The following is an 18,422-nucleotide window of genomic DNA, read 5'->3' as shown; positions in this document are numbered from 1 at the left end:
AGGTTTTCCTTGATTATGAACATTTCCCTAATGGTGTTCTGATGAACTAGACCCACCTGCAAGCATATTCTGATGCATTTTAATCATTTATGACACACAATGTCAGACACAGAGAAAATATGAACACAGAGATTCATTGAAATGATCTTAATAGCTCTGGTCTGACCATTTTTCAGAACTGAGGCATTACTAATATAAATCATCCATGCTGTGAAACGATCTTTGAGGTTAAACAGCACCGAGGGCTCGTTGAGGTGGGTCATCATGGCCATGTCCTCAACTTTATCATACTTGGGTGAATTCATTAGGTGACATTCATCAACCTTCGCTATCACAGTCTGCAGACTTCAAATGTCACTGAATTCTCCAGCGGTCACTACAGTTTCACTATGACTTCTTGTGTTTTGAATGAATGTTTAAAGACTCTTCGATCTAAACTGATGTCACGGTGCCTCACCTCGCCAGCCTCAGTCTGGACTGGAGTCTTGCCTCCTTCTCTATTTTGAATAACGCCTTTAATATACAGCTCTTTGGCATCAGGAACAAAACAGACTGTCTTGGCATCAAAAGGCCGATTCTGAGCCTTAATCTGCTCCTTCTCGGGTTTGCAGTGATAGAGTGCAAATATTTAATAAAAAGATTTTTATTAACCAACAACAAATTATATACAGAATGAAAGAAATGGTATAACTGAGATGCAGAAACCTCATCACTGTTTGTCAAGGTGAATAAATCTCTTGAAATATCAAATTTGACCTTTTACGACAGGTTACTTCAGCTTGTAAACTGTTTTGTGGTTTGCCTCATCTGTAGCGTCAAAGCCATGAAATTTGTTAGAAAAATATTTATGTATGTATGCATGTATGAGTGAACTGAAGTGACGTGAAGTAACATGTGGCCAAGTATGGTGACCCATAGAAATTGTGCTCTGCATTTAACCCATCCAAGTGCACACACACAGCAGTGAACACACACACACACACACACACACTGGGAACACACACCCAGAGGAGAGAAGGTGGATGAGAGTGCTAGTAATTCACTCCCCACACCGACAATTCCTGACGGACCTGAAACCCACAACCTTCAGGTTACAAGTCAGACTCTCTAACCACTAGACCTGTAAAATAAAATAAAGTCAAGGCTGCCATCTGCTGGTGAACTGTAGTCATTACAAACTTGACGGTCTGGAATAGGTCAACCTTGGAAAACCAAATTAGGGTTCTTTGGAACAACAGCAGAACCGTATATATATATATATATATGTAATATTCCATAATGAACCATGCTTAAAGGTGCTATACAGAATATGGAGCTCAAATTAAAAGAGGAAAAATTTTATTCAGAGGCCCTAACTTTGCAAAAATGTTGTGCTGTCAGTGTTGTTTATATGTTCAAAAAGTGAGATTCTGGTGGCTTGTAATGAACATCAGTAAAATCTTTAAAACAGTAAAACAGACTACTTGTATAAAATACATATAAGATTTGTAGATTTGTAGTTTGTAGATGTAGATTGTAGATTGTGTGTGTGTGTGTGTGTGTGTGTGTGTGTGTGTGTGTGTGTGTGTGTGTGTGTGTGTGTGTGTGTGTGTGTGTGTGAAATGCAATGCAGTGATGACTGAGAGATGAACTAATAAATGTTCCACAAAAGCTTGATGTATCAGATACGAAACATTTTAACATGATTTTTATAAACATTTTATGGATTATATAGATAATTAGAGATGATACAGTAGGTTTTATTAGGTTAATCATCCATAAAGAGCACAGGGAAAATACATGGCTATACACAGTGTATACTTTAAAACATGTCACATCGAAATAAAATAAAATATATTATTTAAATAAAAATTCTTTACGATTTTAATTAAAATTATATTTCTCTATACACCATGTCTATGTTAATGGTTTTGCAAAGCATAGTAACATATTATGAAAGAACTTTCTTATGGTGCTGAAAACACATGCATGCTTAAAACGCAGCACTCAGTTTACTGAATACAATAAGATGTTTCTGCTCTGTCTCTCCATCCACAAAGAGTTCTTGATCTGAAAGGAATTAAAGAGCCCTGATGTTGTTTAAGAAGAAATGGAAAAGGTTGTTTTTGTCTATGGACACTGAGCAGCTGTGTGAATCATTATCATGAAAAGATCAAATAATGTTCAGAATTACACCACTGGAATTATATGATGATCTTTGTCTCACATTTTCATTTGAATATTTGAATCAAAACTGGATCTGAAACTGACCATCATCATATATTTTTAGAACTGAAATTAAGCATCTGTTAGAACTCATTTACATCAAGCTGATTATGAGAGCAGGTGTTTCCTGTGTGTCAGGACTGAACTTCCTGTCCTGGAGAAAATCTCCACAGATCACTGCATCAGATAAAAGACATACCCCAGTAAACCTTTCTGATTCACATGATGCCAAGTGATTCATACTACATTCATCTCTTCTGTATTCTTCAGAAATAATCTTTACTTGCATTAAATTTTCTGCTTTCGTTGTTCATTCTTTCATTGATTGTATAAATGAAAATTCCCTTCATTTTGAAAGTAACTATAAAATGGTTTCATGCTTCATTTCTTTTCAAAATCAATAAGAAAACTGTTTTTAACATGCAGTTTATTAAGCAGGTTGTAAATCATTTTGCATTAGCATTAAAGCCAAAACATTTTGTGCAAAAATGACACAGTACTAGCTACTAAGCTGCATTCTGCTATTTTTAATAGTTTCATGATTTCTTTTACCCCACGCCAGGAAATATTCTTCCACGCTAACATAGAAAATCAAACAGCACATCAAATTCTTTGCGTTCAGTCGCTGCAGTCAGATTTCTTGATGCTTTTTCTGGTGGTTTTGGAGGCAGCAGATGCTTCACATGTCAGCTGTGTGTCTTTGTCCCACTCTGAGCTCTCAAGGGTTAAATAACTGCTCATCTTGAATTTCTTATCAGGCTGCTGTTCAGCAGATCCAGTGAAGACGCCTTCAGTAACTGAGTTCCCGTTCACAAGCCAGCGCACATCAGCAAAAGCCCCAGACATGTGATTGATCAGACACACCAGAGTGAGTTTACTGGAGCTCAGCTCTTCTCTGAACGGACGGAGGATGTTCAGCACAGGAGCAGCAGCAGCAGCATCTAAACACAAATCATCATCAACATCTGCAAACACACCTTCATCTCAGCCAGACCTCTCAAATATTAAAGTCTGACTGTACATTTCATACGCGCTAAAATTTCACACATCAGCATGTACACAACTGATCTTCTCTTTACATAATTAATTGACATAATTATTTGTTCAAAGGCAGAAAATGATTGTAATTTTAATATGCACATCTCAACGTCTTTGACAAAAAGATGCATGTTGTATTTTTGTTTTAGGTTAAAATGTTCATGAATATATCTGGCACTGTGTATATTTTAGCTGACTCTTTTTATGCCATTTTAAACATTGCTGTCTTCACTAGCTCATTTTAAATATTCCTGCTGTTTGGCTAATGTTTTTATGTTTAATAAGCAAGTTTAATAATTCTAATATAATTAACAAAACCATTTGAGATGTAATACAGCATTTCACAAAACAGGTCAACTTCTCACATGCTGTTTCACTAATACAGAAATTATTTTAAAAAGCTTTTTTTTTTTAAAGCTATCAAATTAAACACAAAGCTGATGCTCTTTAAATCACATCTGGAGAAGAATCTGCTCACTACTACTACTATGAATAATAATAATAATAATAATAATAGCTGAATATAACATACAACTAGAAAACAGATGAAAGTTAAAGCTGTAGTGAAAGTCTTTCCACTATATTTCAAGATTATGTGGTTACTGGAGGTTCTGGATAACACTATCTGTGACTGAATTCCCACATTTAATTGTAAATGAACTACAGTGTAAACAAAAAAAGATATATTTATATAACTACAAGAAGTATACTTAATGTAATACAGTAAGAAAAAAATGGAATAACATTGGAAAGATGACTTACCATTCACAATGAGTTTTGTTCCTTGTCCGAATACCACAGTGATACATTTCATATGTTCAGCCGAACAAAAACCTCCTCAGTCTGTGAAGAGACACAAACAGAAGTGAAACACTCACTGTGTGCTTTACACATTTCATTCATGGCGAGATGATACCGATTCAAACACAAACACTGTTTTAGTCTGCATGCTTGTTGTGTTTGACTTCTGTGTATTAAAGAGTTAAAGGAAACGTTCCTTACAAACCCACAGGAATTTCTGTCTTCTGAGGAGCACAAAAGGAGAAATTTAGCAGAATATCCAAGCTGCTCTTTTGACTATGTGACCATGGACCACAAAACCAGTCTTAAGTGTACATTTTTTGAAATTAATGAAATAAATAAGCTTTCGATTGATGTATGATTTGTTAGTATTGGACAATGTTTGGCAGAGATACCACTATTTGAAAATCTGGAATCTGAGGGTGCAAAAAATCTAAATATTGAGAAAATCGCCTTTAAAGATGTCCAAATGAAGTTCTTAGTGACGCATATTACTAATTAAAAAATAAGTTTTGATATATTTAGAGTATGAAATTTACTAAATATCTTCTTGGAACATGATCTTTACCTAATACAATAAAGATTTTTGGCATAAAAGAAAAATCTCTCATTTTGACCCATACAATGCTTTTTTGACTATTGCTAAAAGAATACACCAAGACATTTTGTGCTCCAGGGTCACATATCTGTGAGTGGCAAAAATATGTGAATCTCTAGGATTGGGAGTTAATTTGAAGGTGAAATTAGAGTCCTGTTTTTCAGTTGTTTTCAATCAGTGAAATTGTTATCAAGTGTCAGTGTGTGTCCAGTTTTATTTAAAGAACAGGGATTTATCAAAGTCTGATCGTGTTTGTGGAAGTGTATCGTGGCATGAACAAACGAGATCTCTGAGAGTTAGTGTTACTCATCAGGCTAGAAAAGGTTACAAAACTATGTCTAAAGAGTTTGGACTCCGCAAATCCACAGTCAGATAAATTGTGTTCAAATGGAGGAAATTCGAGATCACCCTTCCCAGGGGTGACTGACCAACAAAGATCACTCCAAAAGCAAGATGTGTAATAGTCTGGAAGGTCGCAAAGAAACCCAGGGTAACTTCCAAACAACTAAAACTCTGTCACATCACCATCAGGAGCACACTGATCAACACTAGTGTGCATGGCAGAGCTGCAAGGAGAAAGCCACTGCTCTCCAAAAAGAACATTGCTGCAAACTGCAGTTTGCTAAAGATCTTGTGGACAAGCCGGAGGGCTATGGAGAAATGTTTTGTGGACAGATGAGAACAAAATAGAACATTTTGGTTTAAATGAGAAACGTTATGTTTGAAGAAAAGAACACACTGCATTCTAGTTTAAGAAACTTATCCCATCTGTGAAACATGGTGGTGGTAGTATCATGATTTGGGCATGTTTTGGTGAACAGTTTGCCATTATTGATGGAACAATGAATTATAATTATGTCAGGACATCTGTCAGTGAACTAATTCTCAAAAGAAAGTGGCTCATGCAGCAAGACAATGACCCCAAACACACAAGTTGTACCACCAAAGAATGGTTAAAGAAGAACAAAGCAAATCTTTTGTAATGTTCAAGTCAAAGTCTTAATCTAATTGTGGAAGGATCTGAAGCAAGCAGTTCAAGGGAGGAAACCCGCCACCATCGCAGAGTTGAAGCGGTTCTGTACTGAGAAATGGTCTAAACCTCCTTCAAGATGTTGTGCAGGACTGATCAGCAGTTACAAGAAATGTTACCTGCAGGTATTGCTGCAAAAGGGGGTTGCACCAAATAATGAAAGCAAAAATTCACATACTTTGCCACTCACAAATATGTAACACTGGATAATTTTTCTCAATAAAATATATATATATATATATATATATATATATATATATATATATATATATTGTCACGGGAGGAGCACAAGACAGACACAGTGGGCGTGGCGTCAGGCCTCGGAGAGGCTTTTATTAACAGAAATCATAAAACAAAGGGAATAAAAGTGGCCAAAGGGGGAAAGTGTCCAAAATAACAGGGAATCTGGTGTCCTCGTTGTGCTGCGGGGTTTGTGTGGGTCGGGCAGTGTTCACCGAGGAAGGGTCCAGGCAAGGGGCGGAGTCCGGCGGCCGCACGCGATCCCCTCCTAGGTCCGGGGCGCGAGGGGCGGCGGCTTCTCCTACTGGCCGCGTCTCTCTCGTTGGCCGCGGCGCTGGTAGGGGATGGACGGCCCGGCATCCTGGCCCGTCGGCCGTGTAAACGGGTGCGGTTCTCCTCCGGATCGCGGGTCCGGCAGCTCACGTCTTGGTGGCGCGGGAGTCCCTCAACGCTCCCTTCCTGGACCCACGAGGACACCAGCGTGCATGCACGGGGAAGAGACCGGTCTCCTGAGGAGAGGCGCGTTGGGCTTTTAAACAGCGGCGGTAATGAGGCTCCACTTCCTTCAGGTGTGCCCCATCACACGCCGCCAGCCCTGACTCGTCCAGCGCCCCTCCTCTCACACACCCACTCCAGTCGGGAGCCTGGTGAAGGGCGGCGATTTAGGACGGGGTGCCGGTGATAATCAGGGAGGAGGCAGCTGACTCGTCACATTCCCCCTCCCAAGCGACATCCCCGTCACCAGGGCGCCACCCACACGGGAGTGCTACCATCCTCAACCAGACTCCAAACGGTCGGAGTGGGCAGGGATTCCTCTCCGGGCGGTCCTCCCTCTCGCAGCGCGCCGGAACAGGGACAGAGAAACCGGGTTTTAGTGACAGCCTCAACCAACCACAGGGCAAAATGACGATAACAGAAGTCACTTACCCTTTTGTGGCTGGGAGGCTGTCCCCGGTTTTCCTCCGTCCCAGTCCGGGTTCTCATGAACGTTTGCAAGCGAGAGGGAGTGACGTCACCAGACGTTTCCCAACTGCGCTGTCTAGGCTCCGCCTTGCCCGCATTCTCCACCAGTGTCACGGGAGGAGCACAAGACAGACACAGTGGGCGTGGCGTCAGGCCTCGGAGAGGCTTTTATTAACAGAAATCATAAAACACAGGGAATAAAAGTGGCCAAAAGGGGAAAGTGTCCAAAATAACAGGGAATCTGGTGTCCTCGTTGTGCTGCGGGGTTCGTGTGGGTCGGGCAGTGTTCATGGAGGAAGGGTCCAGGTAAGGGGCGGAGTCCGGCGGCCGCACGCGCTCCCCTCCTTGGTCCGGGGCGCGAGGGGCGGCGGCTTCCTCTAGCGGCCGCATCTCTCTCGTCGGCCGCGGCGCTGGTAGGGGATGGACGGCCCGGCATCCTGGCCCGTCGGCCGTGTAAACGGGTGCGGTTCTCCTCCGGATCGCGGGTCCGGCAGCTCACGTCTTGGTGGCGCGGGAGTCCCTCAACGCACCCTTCCTGGACCCACGAGGACACCAGCGTGCATGCACGGGGAAGAGACCGGTCTCCCGAGGAGAGGCGCGTTGGGCTTTTAAACAGCGGCGGGGATGAGGCTCCATTCACATCAGGTGTGCCCCATCACACGCCGCCAGCCCTGACTCGTCCAGCGCCCCTCCTCTCACACACCCACTCCAGTCGGGAGCCTGGTGAAGGGCGGCGATTTAGGACGGGGTGCCGGTGATAATCAGGGAGGAGGCAGCTGACTCGTCACAATATATATATATATATATATACTCACCGGCCACTTTATACATACACCTGTTCAATTGCTTGGTAACACAAATTGCTAATCAGCTAATCACATGGCAGCAACTCAATGCATGAAGACGACTTGCTGAAGTTCAAACCGAGCATCAGAAAAGAGAAGGAAAGGGGATTTAAGTGACTTTAAACGTGGATTGGTTGTTGGTGACAGATGGGCTGGTCTGAGTATTTACAAAAACTGCTGATCTACTGGGATTTTCACACACAACCATCTCTAGAGTTTACAGAGAATGCTCCGAAAAGAGAAACTATCCAGTGAGCGGCAGATGTGTGGAAGAAAATGCCTTGGTGAAGTCAGAGGTCAGAGGAGAATGGACAGACTGGTTCGAGATGATGATAGAAAGGCAACAGTAACTCAAATAACAACTTGTTACAACCGAGATAAACAGAATACCATCTCTGAACACACAACACGTCAAACCCTGAAGCAGATGAGCTACAGCAGCAGAAGAAGAACACATCTAGTGTCGCTCCTGTCAGATAAGAACAGGAAACAGAGGATATAATTCACACAGGATCACCAGAATTGGACAATAGAAGATTGGAGAAACATTGTCTGGTCTGATGAGTCTTGATTTCAGACATTCAGATGTTAGGGTCAGAATTTGGTGTAAATAACATGAAAGCATGGATCCATCCTGCCTTGTCTCAATGGTTCAGGCTGGTGCTGGTGTAATGGTGTGGGGGATATTTTCTCGGCACACTTTGGGTCCCTTAGTATCAATTGAGAATCGTTTAAACACCACAGTCTACCTGAGTATTGTTTCAGACCATCTCCATCCCTTTATAACTACAGTGAACCCATCTTCTGATGACTACTTCCAGCAGGATAATGCACCATGTCACAGAGCTCAAATCATCTCAGACTGGTTTCTTGAACATGACAGAGTTCACTTTACTCAGATGGCCTCACAGGCACCAAGCATTCCTGCTATATGACAATGACAAATCTGCAATAAGTCATGAATGAATTATTTTCAAAGCATGAAGTCCTGAATATGTATTGGCACATATAAAAATATACAGAAATGAAGACAAAAACTGAACTACATTTTTACTTAGTTTACTGAAACATTTCACATTCGTGAGTTAATATATGGTTTAACATAAACCACATATTCATAAATGTTTTACTCACTATTGTTGTTACACGTTTCATGTTTTAAAAAAAAAAAATATATGTGTGATGGTATATAAGAGATTATGCTAATGAATTTTGGACAGTTGGCAGTCTTGTTTAAGTTGTGGCAAAATGGTGGGTGCTGACATTTTGAAAATATAAAAATAAATAAAACAAACAGGAGTGTGCCTCCTTTGAGGACAGGAAGATAAATTAGTTTACCATTAACTACTGAGACTGGATGGGCCGACCAAATTGTGAAAAGAGAGTCATCATGGAGAAGAGCTTTGATCTAATGATAGGATGTAACACATGAAAAGGAAGATTGTGTACACCTAATAGTTAAAATACATTTTCAAAAATAGTGCAGAATGTCATATTTGTCATGCTCATGTAAGATAATGTCATCTACACTCAAATCTCATTACACATTTTCCATTGCTGCATTATCCTTTAAATTGCTTACCCACTGTTTTTGCTTTTTATTTTTTATTCTATAGCTCTGGTTGGTTCACAGTAAGACTTGATAAATTGGTGAAGTGATCTGTATTTCAAAATATAATCAACACTTTGATATAACGTCTGTCAGCCAATCAGAGTCAAGCATTTAACAATGCTGTGCTATAATATACAATACACGATGAATAAATCCACATTGTGAAAACAGCATGTTATGATTTACTAGAAACAGAAATCTATTAAATAATCATTACTTAATTTCAGCACTACTCACTTTCATAACTGCTGGAAATACCTGAAATGTGACGCTGAAAACGCTTCATGTTTTTCATCTGTGGTCTAGAAGCAGAAGTGAATGTGAGCAGTGAGGAGGTTTTTGTCATGCTGTGAATCACTGTGATACGTACTCACTAACAGAGTCGTCCCATGTGTTACAGTAATAGACTGCAGAATCATCCACATCCACATTACTGATGATCAGACTATAATCTGATTTAGATGAATGTGTTGATGTGAATTTAGGAGCAGAGAAACCAGATCCATATTCAACTGACCTCCAGCTATGATAAAATCTTAACATATACTGAGGAATTCCTGCTGGAGTCTGTTTGTACCATCTAGCAGCAGAACCAGTTACTGTCCCCAGATTACAGTCCAGTTTAGCCGTCTCTCCTTTACTGACTGTGATTACTGGACTCTGAGTCACTACAGTCACTCCACTGACACCTGCAGAATAAACACAACCTTTACATGAGATTGTGTGTCAGAACACTTTAAATCATCAGATCTGATGAACACTTACAGGTCAGAAGAGTGAAGAAAGCGCAGAATATTGAGATCATCTTGATTTGGTGGATGTGACGTGTGAAGATGAGCAGTGCTGAAGAATAATGCTGAGATCAGACCAGAGAGAGAGACTTTAAGAGAGTAAAGAGAAAGACCCGCCCCCCTCACACAACACACACTCAACACATCTGACACACACACACACACTCACTCACTCACTTCAGAATCTATTCATCTTGCTAAAGTGGATCTTTCTACGTGCAATGATAATATAAATTAATTTATTCACGTTGAATAGGAAATATTTTACTAAATATCACTGTAATCATCTTTTAACTGTTCTTGTCTTGTCATATTTTGTGAAGCTTTGTTGTAAATGAGTATAAATCATTAGATGTTTTTGATATCTGTCTGCTCTGTGAAGCAAAGGGAAACCTCAAAATTTACATACAGCTTTTTCCAAATCATTTACATAAAACAATTTTGGGTCAACAGGTGTCTCCTGTGTAAGAAAGAATTGGTGCTCTGAGTGTCTTCTTCATAATGAATTTGATTTACATCATTTACAAAAATAAATCATGAATGTATGTGCTGAATGATGTAAAGTTGATGTGATTTGTAATGAGATATGATGGTACGACACACAATTCATTAAAAAGTATTACAGAAAAAAAACATACTTTCTTATTTTATAAAGTAATTTTATAAAGCAGATTTCTTCTTTAGTCCAAAATACTCAAGAAACTCAGGTCCCACAAGGTACGATACTTATGATGGTGTGATCTACATGTGATTACAGGAAAATACACATTCGCTGTGAGATATTTTAATATCTCAGTCACGTTCAAAGCCACTGTGCACTGCATTACTCTACAAACTGTAAGGTCCACTCGGCCCAAGGAAGGTATCCGGTGCTGGATGAAGGTTTCCTGCGTGTTCTGTCTTTCAGCGCGTAGAGTTATTCATTTTAGGTTAAACTCAAATCTGACTCCATTTTATTATTTAATCTGACTCCATTTTAGTATGATCTCGAAGTTAGGTTGAAATGTAAATTGGTTGTATGCCTTTTTAATTCATATTCTTCTGACATTTGATTATTCTAGTTAACTCTATTTTTATATTAACTCATTCATTCAGGTGCTCATGTTGCTAACAAGGATACAACGTAATCTACTAGTCAATAATTACAGAGTAAGACAGAATAGAATCAAAATGTAACAATTTATTAACAGTCAGGTAGATATGTATTTTGCCAATTACATATCCAATTGAAACACATCAAATCCTATCAATACAAAACATCAAATTCTCAAAGATGAATCTAAAAGTAAAATATGCATACCTGACCTTAGAAAATACATAGTATGAAGTGAAGAGACACACAACACACTACGGGCTTTCTGGCTACAGAAATCACCCTGATCTTCTTGCTGCAATCGTTTAAATACCTCAGACCAAGACAAACATCCCCCGAGATGGAGAGAGGAACTAACAATTGGAATTTGCATTACCTCAGGTCCCAAGCCTGGGTGGTTTTACAACTCAATGGGAATAGCGGGTAATTTACATGGAGGACCCTAGGTAAGGGCACTCCCATCACAGTAATCAAGATATCTCCTGACTCTTCAGATCTGTATTATCTTCTAATCTACTTTTGTGAGAATGAGACCATTGTACCAGTTGCACTGAGACATTTCCAATGTTACTATACATGAGTGTTAGATCACTTGCATTGATATTTTCATGTAATCATTTTGAGCAGACTGAGTAGAAGGAAGAATGGGTGAAGGGATTTAAAATGAAACAAATGGCCAGAAGCGGAGGAGGTCTCCTGCTCCTCCACTCTGTGGGGTGTCTCGAAGATCCCCGTGTATGTTTGTATTGTCTGTTTCTCAGGAGATCAAAGTATCTCAGGTTCTTTTGTCCTTACAAAACATACACCAGTTATCTCTTTACATCAGTATTACTGCCCCACTGCATCTGTGATGATTGGCAACCATACGGTATTGTACTGCGCCAAAGAAATTGCTTCAAACTGTCAATTTTGACTTAATGGGTAAGCTTAGCATGGATGGTGGAAAGAGATGGACGGGATAAAAACAAAGCAGATATTTTGAAATGAATGAGAGAAACTGAAGAGCTGGAAAAGTCAAGAAATGAAACTGGGACTGTTAAACCGTCTATGTCAGTGATCCTCAAATCTGGCTCGCGAGATCCACTTTCCTGCGAAGTTTAGCTCTAACCCTAATCAAACACGCATGAGTTTCCTAATCAGTGTCTTCAGGATCATTATAAAATCACAGGCAGGTGTGTTTAATTAGAGTCGGAGCTAAACTCTGCAGGAAACTGGATCTTGCGAGCCAGATTTGAGGATCACTGGTCTATGTGGTCTGTTCACCTTGAGAGCCCATGAGGGTGAACTTCCTTGGCTCTGTTAAAGCAGCTAGCACTCAGATAACACCAACTGCTTGAACCAATTTATGCATAAGTCAGTATAAATGTGTGTAACAATAAAATCTCCATATTCATCGGGAAGAAGGAGGCGGGAACCAGCCGACAATCAAACAAAGACTTTAATTCAGAATAAACACAAAACAGCGCACCAGCCCCTCACGGACGACTGGTGCGCGCAAATAAAAATCACAACTAAGACCCAGGCCTGGTCCTCTCTCGTCCTTCACTATCGTCGCTCCAGTTTTATATCCTTCCATCTCCTCTGTGGGACTCGAGACCGGCGGTGGGGCGCAGGTGTCGCGGATTTCCCAATCACTCTACCGGCCCTGCCCCACTCTTCACAATGTGTTATTGCAATTAATAATGGCACAATAATTTTGGCACTGAGCATTAATGACTTGTTTAAGACTTGAAGTTAAAGAATTGAGACTTGTACATGTACAGCTTTGTTAACTAATTTGATCAATGCTTCTGCAATGCACCCCCTTGGACTAATAAGGATCTATCTGCATTCTGAGCAGTTTTGAGATATTGAACTTCAAAGTTTTTGAATTGCATATAGCAAAAATGAAATGGGGAACAAGTTTGAGGTCCAAAACATATTCTAAATGTACAATATCAAAACCCTTTTAAATGGGGATTTTTGGAACAAGTCGAATGCAGTTGTTTGTCCTTCATTGTTTGTGATTGATGGAAGACTTGTTGACTTCAGTCACACTTCAGTCTAGTGTTGACTAGTGTAAAACAATGGTGAAACATGCTTTTGTGTGGTAAAAAGATGCAGTGAAAGTGAATGGTCTGTCAATCATCGGTCAGATGCAAACATTTTGCCTGCAAATGGTTCATTTGAAGCCTTCACCCAGGTAATAAATGTAAATTATAAAATGTATATACCTTTTTTCAATTTATTTAATGATATAATTTGTGATGCAACATGTAATACACTATTCATCAACACAGTGCATTACAAAATATCAATCAAAACATACTTTATTGAAGTTGAATCCTTTGAATTTCATTATTGTATTTGGAAATGAATAACAAAGATCAATAAAAGTTACTGTGTTGGGAAAATGGGGAATGCTTAGAAAAAATTAATAAGAGTTGCACCTCATAAATAAACCCCATTTCACAGAGCAATGACGATGCTGTGAGACAGAAATAAGCACTCGGTCGTTGTTGAAGCAGTGCCCTTTGACTTATTTCCCATGTTTGTACTTCCTCATGTGGGATGCAATGGATGATGAGATCTCAGCAGATTTCTTGTTCTGTCCAAAATACTCAAGAAACTGGCCATCAGGTCCCACCAGGTACATTATGATGGTGTGATCAACCTGCAATTACAGGACAGTTCTATACATGCATGTGGAGAACAGGCTTGTGAGATTATTAGAAATTAATTAAACGTATAGTTCACACAAAAAAGAAAAAATCTGTCATTATTTACTTTGGTATATGTTGGTAACCGAACAGCTGAAAGTACTCATTGGCTTCCATGGTGTTTTTTTTTCCCATACTATGGACTTCAATGGCTACCATCAGCTGTTTGGTTACAAACATCCTTTAAAATATCTTTTGGGTGAGTAAAAGATGACAGAATTTTTCTTTTTGGGTAAACTATCCCAAAAACAACCTTCTTCTGTCAGGTTGTTACATTACTTTACATTCTGTGGAATATGCTCACAATGTAGTCGTTGTCTTCATCTTTAGGGCCCTGGCTGTAGTACACTCTGTAGGCTCTGGACACTTGCTCAATCTGGGCAGTTGTGCCCGTCAGACCGATCAGCTTGGGGGAAAACTCTGCACATGAGATGTTGAAACTGTAAATGACGAGGAATCATATCACAGCATTCGGTGAGTGTAGAGTGATAAAGATGACCGCGCTCACCTTTGACATATTCTGCCAGTGCTTCTGGTGTGTCTCTATCAGGATCAATGGTGATGAGAATCGGTGTTATGTCTGGAAGAGTTTTAATTCTATCTGTGACGGAAAAGTAACAGGTTTTTAATCTGATGTTATAATAATTATATTAACATTAATAAATAATTTAAAAGAAAATGAAATGCCACATTACCAATCTCATCAACAGCCTCAATCATTTTCTCCAGTTCATCAGGACAAATGTCTGGACAGTGTGTGAACCCGAAATAGATCAGCAGCCACTGGCCGAGGAAATCCTCACTCTTTGTGGGTTTTTTGTTGTGGTTAATGAGTGAGAATGGACCTCCAAGAGACGCTTTCCCCATCGACTTTGTTCTTTCTTTCTCAATCACTACAACACCAAAAACACTTTCATGATAATAACTCCTTCTTTATGACGTGGAGCGTTTGCATATGATAAGTGTGCCCAAACAATCACTTATGCATGCTGTTCATGTCCTTACTTTCCTCTTTTTCTCTCTTGAAGTATTTCATCCCTAGAAGAAGACCTCCTCCCAACGCAAATGTGATCGCAAGAGATTTCCATGTAACTGGCTGTGGAACAGAGAAATGTGGAACAAATTTGTGAAACGCCTAATTTACTGAGCATCAAATCAGTGTATCAGAATGATTTCTGAAGGATCATGTGACACTGAAGTCTGGAAGTCTGGAATGATGCTCAAAATTCAGGTTTGCATCACAGGAATAAATTACACTTTAAAATGTATTCAAATATATGAAATCACAACACTATTGGCAATATTTGACATGCATAATGCTGCATTTGTTTGATTACACTAATTTATTATTTTTATGGACTCTTTTATCTAAACCCCTGGGGAACCAATAACCTTTCAGTCATCAATCCTGATCTTCCAGCAGAGAGTTGCAGTGCTAGTGCTGTAAATGAAGCTTACACCGCTCTTCTTGTTGCTGGATTGGTCTCTTTTAGATGAGGGTGGTGGAGGCAGAGTGGACAGTGTCCGAATGTTCAGAAGGGACACACGTGGTGCTGTCCTACACGTCCTAAACTGAAGAAGAAGGTCACACAGAATCAATGGAGACGCTGGAGGAGCAGACACAGCTACATATAAACATCATTTATAAAAGGGACACACTTTTGACCAATGGTTTTCAAATGAGGGCCCACTAGGGGGCCTCATCACACTTTTAAGGGGCCTACAGGATGATGTTAAATGGTTGAATTTAATAAAAAAATAAAATTAACATAGAAAACAAAAAGCTTTCCTTGGAATTATAGCAGAACATACCAATGGAAAAAAACAGGAGGTCCTGAAGTCAAAAAGGTTTAGGACCACTGATTTAGACAATTACAGGTGCATCTCAAATTAGAAATGTCATGGGAAAGTTCATTTATTTCAGTAATTCAACTCAAATTGTGAAACTCCTGTATTAAATAAATTCAATGCACACAGACTGAAGTAATTTAAGTCTTTGGTTCTTTTAGTTGTGATGATTTTGGCTCAACCAATTAGAATACTTCATTAGACCAATAAAAAAACATTTTTAGTCAATTGTTGGCCTTCTGGGAAGTATGTTAATTTACTGTACATGTACTCAGTACTTGGTAGGGGCTCCTTTTGCTTTAATTACTGCCTCAGTTCAGCGTGGCATGGAGGTGATCAGATTGTGACACTGCTGAGTACATTAAATACTCCACAGAGGTCAGAGGTCGAACAGTCCATTGTCCAGTATAGGACCAATGATGATAGCTTACTGTACAACCGCAGCTGCACGGAGGTGTTGATGTCGTCTGAAGGCATCTCCACAACATAATAAAAAATAGCACTCTATTTGAAGGATAGAACGAGGAGAAAACAGTAAGATTGCACGTTTTCTTTTTAAAATACTTTGTCTGTGACTTGCAGAGTCAAGACAGTTGAGTTTACACTGCAATAAATATGGGCCTGTCTGTTTCCACTTAAAATAGCTAAACGATGTTCATCAGCAAAACTGCATACATTTAATTTGATTTGAATCGTTTAAAACAATTGAAATACTATCTGGCCAGTGTAAAAGAATGAGATCAACTCTATTATAAAATATATCTGAGAACCTTATGGATAGTTTCATATATTTATTATTAAACATAAGGATCCTAGATAATATTAGCGATAAAAAATTAATGTGTATGCCACAAATGGCAATATAGTCCCCATCTCTGTGATCTGTGTTAAACATGGTGTCACGTGCATGTAAATACGCATGTAAATGATATGCAGATGAGGTTATGCATAGTAAAACAAGGCGTTGTGAGCTCTATATATGGTGATTTCGGGGAGGAGACCAGGTGGAGGTGCATGTACGCACTGACTGAGATTTATTGCGCAGGTTCTGTTCAAAATCTAGCTTTTGAGCCTATGTACACTTTTAGGATTAAATCTATGGAGAGTTTTATAAATGAGACCCCAGGTTTCTTTGACAGTGGCCTTCAGCTCATCTGCATTGTTTGGTTTCTTGTTTCTCCTCTTCCTCTTGACAATACTCCATAGATTCTCTCTGGGGTTCAGGTCTGGTGAGTTTGCTGGTCAGTCAAGTACACCAACACCATGGTCATTTTACCAACTTTTGGTGCTTTTGGCAGTGTGGACAGGTGCCAAATCCTGCTGGAAAATTAAATCAGCATCTTCAAAAAGCTGGTCAGCAGAAGGAAGCATAAAGTGCTCCAAAATTTCTTGGTAAATGGGTGCAGTGAATTTTCAGTGGGTTATCAACAAACACAAAAGGACCAACATCACCAGATGACACTGACCCCAAATCATCACAGACTGTGGACACTTAACACTGGACTTCAAGCAACTTGGGCTAGGAGTTTATCCACCCTTCCTCCAGACTCTAGGACCTTGGTTTCCAAATGAAATACAAAACTTGCTATACTCTGAAAAGAGGACTTTGGACCACTGGCTTTACCCCAGCCTCAGTGCTTTCCTTGTGAAGTTCATTCAAATTCTTGAATCGATTTTACTTGACAATCCTCATAAGGCTGTGGTTCTCTCGGTTGGTTGTGCGTTACTTCCTGTTAACATGCTTGGATACAGCACTAATGTGTTTTTTTTTTTTTTTTTTTTTTTTTTTTTTGTTAAACGTGAACCAAAATCATCACAATTAAAAGAACCAAAGACTTGTGCATTTGATTTATTTAATAAGTTTCACAATTTTAGCTGAATTACTGAAATAAATTAACTTTTCCACGACATTCTAATTTATTGAGATGCACCTGTATGTGGCAGTGACCTTCCATTTAAAGATGTTATAACAATTAACAAATTTAAATGAATATTAAAAAAATGCTTTAAATTAAACAGACAACACTTTAGTCACACTGCTTACGTTACACATAAAACCTTAGATATATATGTGTTATTATTTATGAAACAGCCAGTGACCTACCAGTGTGTTGGTGTGTGACAGCACTGCACGTGCGTGCGCTGATCTCGACACACTGCAGGGACTTCGGCCATTATAACATTGACTGACACATATCGACCTGAACGTCTGGCATCTTAAACTTTTTAAACTTAATGCTCCTGCTAAACCCGCGGTGCTGAGAGCTAACATCATGCGTCCTCAACGCGGAAGTACGTGACTGTCGGTTTACACAACCCAACGCTGCACAGAAGTCGCATACAAACTACTGACCCCGAGTCAGCTGTTAAGACTCGAGAAGCGAACTCAACGGCGATCAGACTGACACGAACTGATCTGAGGTCAGCTATGAAAGAAGGGAAACAGAAGGCGGATATCACGTGTGGTCACCTCACTTCTTCGCTTCCTATTTGCGTGCTTGGAGAATATTGGTGACATCTAGCGCTTTAAAACAAAAACAACAAATTGAAGGGGGAAAAACGAACTGCATTTAAAAAAATTTTTTTTTTTAAACATTTGCGCTTATGGACGTAAAATTTGAATAGACAGTATGCTTAAAAACACTTTCTCCGGTACCAA

The 18,422-nt window shown here is 39.6% G+C and overlaps 2 protein-coding genes across 2 annotated transcripts; both read right to left on the bottom strand.

Annotated features, from left to right (window-relative positions):
- Positions 1-2,614: 2,614 nt before the first annotated feature.
- LOC127940806 (immunoglobulin lambda-1 light chain) lies at positions 2,615-10,248 on the bottom strand. Its single transcript, XM_052536164.1, has 4 exons — positions 10,098-10,248; positions 9,699-10,021; positions 4,006-4,039; positions 2,615-3,146 (listed from the first exon to the last, which is right to left on the bottom strand). Exons 1-4 carry the CDS (start codon positions 10,135-10,137, stop codon positions 2,824-2,826), a joined length of 720 nt encoding a protein of 239 aa, XP_052392124.1. The 5' UTR covers positions 10,138-10,248; the 3' UTR covers positions 2,615-2,823.
- Positions 10,249-13,509: 3,261 nt separating this feature from the next.
- Positions 13,510-18,183, bottom strand: LOC127940764 (protein SCO1 homolog, mitochondrial). The gene is made up of 7 exons (XM_052536161.1): positions 17,868-18,183; positions 15,374-15,487; positions 14,921-15,011; positions 14,611-14,808; positions 14,424-14,516; positions 14,220-14,335; positions 13,510-13,869 (listed from the first exon to the last, which is right to left on the bottom strand). The coding sequence occupies exons 1-7, from the start codon at positions 18,036-18,038 to the stop codon at positions 13,735-13,737; spliced, it is 918 nt and encodes a 305-aa protein (XP_052392121.1). The 5' UTR covers positions 18,039-18,183; the 3' UTR covers positions 13,510-13,734.
- Positions 18,184-18,422: the final 239 nt, after the last annotated feature.

This window comes from Carassius gibelio, chromosome A3, assembly GCF_023724105.1.
Source record: "Carassius gibelio isolate Cgi1373 ecotype wild population from Czech Republic chromosome A3, carGib1.2-hapl.c, whole genome shotgun sequence".
NCBI lineage: Eukaryota > Metazoa > Chordata > Actinopteri > Cypriniformes > Cyprinidae > Carassius > Carassius gibelio.
Note: the sequence above shows the minus strand (reverse complement) of the source record. Positions and strands in the feature narration are given on the sequence as shown.

What these genes read in the sequence shown, in the direction of transcription:
- LOC127940764 (XM_052536161.1), bottom strand. Translation starts at nt 18,038, where the DNA reads ATGATGTTAGCTCTCAGCACCGCGGGTTTAGCAGGAGCATTAAGTTTA. An exon ending in CCAGCAACAAGAAGAGCGGT is followed by an intron (nt 15,012 to 15,373) that starts GTAAGCTTCATT and finishes TCTGTTCCACAG; the next exon opens with CCAGTTACATGGAAATCTCT. An exon ending in ACTGGCAGAATATGTCAAAG is followed by an intron (nt 14,336 to 14,423) that starts GTGAGCGCGGTC and finishes TCTCATGTGCAG; the next exon opens with AGTTTTCCCCCAAGCTGATC.
- LOC127940806 (XM_052536164.1), bottom strand. Translation starts at nt 10,137, where the DNA reads ATGATCTCAATATTCTGCGCTTTCTTCACTCTTCTGACCT. An exon ending in TTTCTTCACTCTTCTGACCT is followed by an intron (nt 10,022 to 10,097) that starts GTAAGTGTTCAT and finishes TTTATTCTGCAG; the next exon opens with GTGTCAGTGGAGTGACTGTA. An exon ending in ACGACTCTGTTAGTGAGTAC is followed by an intron (nt 4,040 to 9,698) that starts GTATCACAGTGA and finishes TGTATCACTGTG; the next exon opens with GTATTCGGACAAGGAACAAA.